The sequence below is a fragment of the Octopus bimaculoides genome, chromosome 1 (genome assembly GCF_001194135.2).
Source record: "Octopus bimaculoides isolate UCB-OBI-ISO-001 chromosome 1, ASM119413v2, whole genome shotgun sequence".
Taxonomy (NCBI): domain Eukaryota; kingdom Metazoa; phylum Mollusca; class Cephalopoda; order Octopoda; family Octopodidae; genus Octopus; species Octopus bimaculoides.
Window position 1 is genome coordinate 192,476,528 of NC_068981.1, and position 5,006 is coordinate 192,481,533.

Below are 5,006 nucleotides of genomic sequence, written 5' to 3' on the forward strand. Positions count from 1 at the left end.
GGCATCGCATAAATAATGCGTTTTTTATATACTTCTTTTATTTTTCAAAATTAAGATAAACAAAGTTCTTTTTTAATCTAAAATATGCTCTCCTTCATTTTCTAAAATGCTCTTCTATCTGTCTGATAGACTTGCAAGGCCCCTCTTCCAAAATTCACTTGTCCGTGATGAAAAATACTCCTCCAGTACTGTTCTTACCTCGTCTACAGAATTCATATTTTTTTCCATCCAAATGATTTTGAAGACTGTGGAATAAATGATAATCAGATGGGGCAATGTCTGGCAAATATGGTGGGTGGGACATCATTTCCCATTCAAACTGCTTCCAGCCTTTGGAATGTCATCCTTGCTGTATATGGCCAGGCATTATCCTGATGGAAGAACACCTTTTGTCTTGAAACCAAAGATGGTTGTTTTTCTTCTAGTGCTGACTTAAGCTGCATGCAGTAGATCTCCATTGTTATTGTTTGGTTTGGGTTTAAAAGTTCAAAGTGGACTAAACCTTTCATATCCCACCAAACACATAACAACACTTTACGTGGGTGAAGACCTTAAGCCTGGGGTGCTGCAGTTTCTCTTTTCCCTACCCACTGTCTTTGGTGCTTGACATTTTTATAGAGAATCCATTTCTCATCACCAGTCACTATTTGATCCAAAAAAGGTTCATTCATGAGAGGCAACAGCAAAGAAGAACATACATTCACTCTCTGCATGCAATTAGACACGGAAAGTTTGTGAGGAACCCATTGACCCAATCTGCTGACTTTTCCAACTGCATGCAAATGTCAATGAATGGTTGACTGACAAAATCTAAGCTTCTCTGCTAGTTCTTCAATAATTATGATGGGATTTTGTTCCACCAGGGTTTGAAGGACGTCCTTGTCGAGCTCTACAGGCAAATGTAACTCTTCACCTCTGGGAGGCAGGAATCTATTACAGTCATTTGGTCAGCAAGTCACTAAAGAATAAATACTCCGTTGACCCTAGACTATTCATTCTTTGGTGACTTACTGACCAAATGAATTCTTGCCTCCCAGAAATGAAGAGTTACATTTGCCTTCGGCTTTAGAGTCTGACAAGAAAGACATCCATGGGGCTAAGCCCTTTGTGGATGTGAAACCATTGGTCACTCTATGACCAGACATAGACTTAACTAAATATATATATATGTTCAGGTGGCATGTAAAATACACCATTTGAGTGTTGCTGTTGCCAGTACCACCTGACTGGCCCACATGCCAGTGGCACATAAAAGCATCCACTACACTCTCAGAGTGGTTGGCGTTAGGAAGGGCATCCAGCTGTAGAAACTCTGCCAGATCAGGTTGGAGCCTGGTGCAGCCATCTGGTTTCACCAGTCCTCAGTCAAATCATCCAACCCATGCTAGCATGGAAAGCAGACGTTAAACGATGATGATATATATATATACGCGTATGTGTGTATATGTGCGTCTTTGTATTTGTCCCCTACCACATTTGACAACTGGTGTTGGTTTGTTTACATCTGAGTAATGTAGGGGTGCGGGGAAAAAGAAGCCAATAGAATAAGTACTAGGCTTAGGAGAAAATCAGTTATTAGAGTGAATTTGAAGGCAGCAAACGAGCAGACTTGTTGGTAAGTTGGACAAAATGTTTACCAGCATTTCATCCGTTTCTATGTTCTGTGTTCAAATTTCACTGAAATTGTCTTTGCACTTTATCTATCTACAAAAATAAGTGTAGTAGTAGTAGTAATAATAATAATAATAATAATAATAATAAATGCCCTGATGCCGTACCAGGCACTGACTCTCATGGCTTTTGATCTTAACTGATTGGAAGTGTTATGTTAATTGTTTTGTCTTGGTATAAAAGATGGGCTACAGCAAATATTCTGCTTAATACAACAGATTTGCTTGTCAGTTGTTTGACCTTAACCAGTTGAGCATATCCCTTAGTGGCTGACAATATGTGCATCTCTGATCACCAGCAGAAGTAGTTGGGGAGCATCATAGCCATGTGTCGAAAGGAATTCTTTGGGGTTTGGATAATTCACCTCTGGAAACATGGGTGTTTTGTTCAACATCCTTAAACAAACCTTATTCAGGGACCTTTTGAGCAGGATGAGCTACTCAACCTGAAGAAAATTCTAACTGGGTCCCACCTGCAAGTTCATGCGCTGTTTATGGTCACCATGTCGCGCACATATGGTTGTGATGCATGTGTCTGGTGTACCCTTATCAGACGGGTAGTCATGATGGGTATATTGGGCTTCGTATATTTGTACCCCAGTGTCACTTTGATGGCTTGCATTGCTCTCTCACTCAATAATAATAATAATAATAAAATTGGAAACTTCCCTAAAGGAGGAATAAAAATGCTTTTATAAATTAGAAATTTATTGTAATTTAAGATACTTGAACTGTTTTTGCTGTGGAGTTGTTACCTTTTATAATTATATTAATTAAGATCTTTTACTTATTCCATTCAAACATTTTGTTTATTATCACACAAATTTATGACTGAAAACTTTTCTGAATAGAGTATTTGGCAGCTCAGCTCAATATTCCAAATATACTTTTTAGATAAGAAACGGGAAAACATTTACAAATATATTCAATTATAAATATAAACAGATCAATGACTATTGATCATCCTCTGCTTATTGTATACCAGTAAAGTGATCACTTATTATTTACATTTGTTGCCCTTGTTTCGGACTTTATTGAACAGGTTCATGACCAAAAGCATTCCAGCTGTGACAATTTTATCTGTGTATTCGCACAAGAACTCGTTGCTTGAAGTGGTTGAATAGAGACGTGGCTACACTTTCTAGCATTATAAGCCTCCCTCGCCTCGAAATAACATTTGTTGTTGATTGCCGATGTTTCATAAGTTCTTCGTGAGTTAACAGCACACACACACACATACTCCACACAGAAACCGTTTCTGCTCTATTGTAATATCACTCTGGCAAGCCAAATAACGTAACGAGTATTCGATAATGAAATCCTTGGTATTAGCACATGTCAATAGAGTCTTAGTGTTTGTACTGTTTTACCTTCTCATAATGAATTATTCATTATGCGAAATATGTACATAAAAATATGGCGGAATTTTGGAAGATATGGGTATAAATAGTAAAGAAATAACATTTTTTTATGGAGTAAAGAATCGAAACAAACTTACAGAATGCGTAAAAAATTGGCTGATGTGTCTGTCAAAGTTTGTGATATAACTGGTGAGATAAAGCCAAAATCCAGCCGATGCATAAAAGATACACTGCATGGTGATTATCTGTGCAATTATTAACACTGGATCCCAAACACTACTTCGGAATTGTCCATGCATGTTGGTCAACTGACGACGGAGCAGAGCAAGCATCCCACTCGGACAATCAACTTTTATCGTTGAACAATTCAAACAGGAATCGGTTAATTTCAACTTCAACGTGGATTTAAATAAATTATATAAATATGACAACTCTGTTTTTGTTTTTTCTACCAAATGAATCAGTTATAATTATTTGCTGGGAATAAATATTTTTGACAACTGTGAGGCCACACTGTTATTCGGTCAAGATTGTAGACCGATCTCCCGTACAGTAACATCATTTTGGACAAACCATTGTCTAAAAAATGTATTGAGAATAAATATTATTAACAACAGTTGGCATTATTAAATTATTTACAGAGTCTATAATCTACTTCTTTGGTAAATCCCGTAGTTATATTACGCAGAAAAACAACCGAGTTTCAATGGTGAATCACTGTTTATGACACAACTGCCGGAAGTCAGTTAAGGTTGACACGTGAACTTGATCCGCAGCCCAAATATTCGTATTATTCGTCATCTCTTTCATCATTTGAAATAATAATAGAATTACATGTAATAAATTACATTAAATTTAAAATTAAAAAGAGTGTATTTTTTACTCTGATTTATTAAAAACAGAACGAACTGTTACAATTCTAAATAGTATTAAAGTTGTAGCAAAAACATTTCATAAGTTAGTTTCTGTATTTATTTAAATACGAAGAAAGTAGGAATATATGTAAGAGTTATTTCCCCTCGACATGAGTCATTTCAGATTTTTCCTTTTTTTCTTCTCTATGTAAATACGTGTGCGTGTGTGTGTGTATGTGTATGTGTATGTGTGCGTGTGTGTGTGTGTGTGTGTGTTACATGTATATACATTTTTTTATTCTCATACTTGTTTCAGTCATTTGACTGCGGCCGTGCTGGAGCATCGCCTTTAGTCGAGCAGATCGACCCCAGGACTTATTCTTTGTAAGCCCAGTACTTACTCTATCGATATCTTTTGCCAAACCGGTAAGTTACGGGGACGTAAACTCAACAGCATCAGTTGTCAAGCGATGTTGGGGAGGACAAATACACACACAAACATATACACACATATGACGGGTTTCTTTCAGTTTCCGTCTACCAAATCCACTCACAAAGCTTTGGTCGGCCCGAGGCTATAGTAGAAGACACTTGCCCAAGATGTCACACAGTGGAACTGAACCCGGAACCATGTAGTTGGTAAGCAAGCTACCTACCACACTGCCACTCCTGCGCCTATTATCGATATTATTGATCTTATTAAATTTCTTCAAACTACTTGAAATATTTCAAAATTTCACCAGATTACGTTAAACAAATATAGTTTGATGTAGTTCTGAGTGCTGATATCAAAATCGCATCGATTTTGGTGAATTTTTGGGAAGTACACCCACACGAGTTTCACTGAGCAAAAAAAAAAAAAAAACCCTCGGATTGTTTGCGTGGGATCAAGTACCCCGACCTCCTAATGTGCCGCAAACCCCTTATTTTTGTTCGAAAAACAGGTGTATGTGTGGGGGAATCGGACCCTCTCCATCCCGTAATCATTGGAAAATTTTCTGTTTTTACGTTGAATGAATTACGGTGACCTCCTAATGTGCTACAAAACACATTTTTTTGTCCGGAAAATGAGTGGGAAGGGTGGAGTGAAACCCTCAGAAATTTCACCCCTCCGCATTTTC

General features: G+C 37.4%; 1 protein-coding gene across 1 annotated transcript in view; it reads right to left on the reverse strand.

Annotated features, from left to right (window-relative positions):
- The window catches only part of LOC106871610 (protein SYS1 homolog), a 12,380-nt gene extending 8,591 nt beyond the window's left edge, over window positions 1-3,789 (reverse strand). The window contains exon 1 of the mRNA XM_014918163.2: window positions 3,169-3,789. Within this exon, the coding sequence (XP_014773649.1) occupies window positions 3,169-3,363 (195 nt within the window). The 5' untranslated portion in view covers window positions 3,364-3,789. The remainder of the gene's footprint in view (window positions 1-3,168) is intronic.
- Window positions 3,790-5,006: the final 1,217 nt, after the last annotated feature.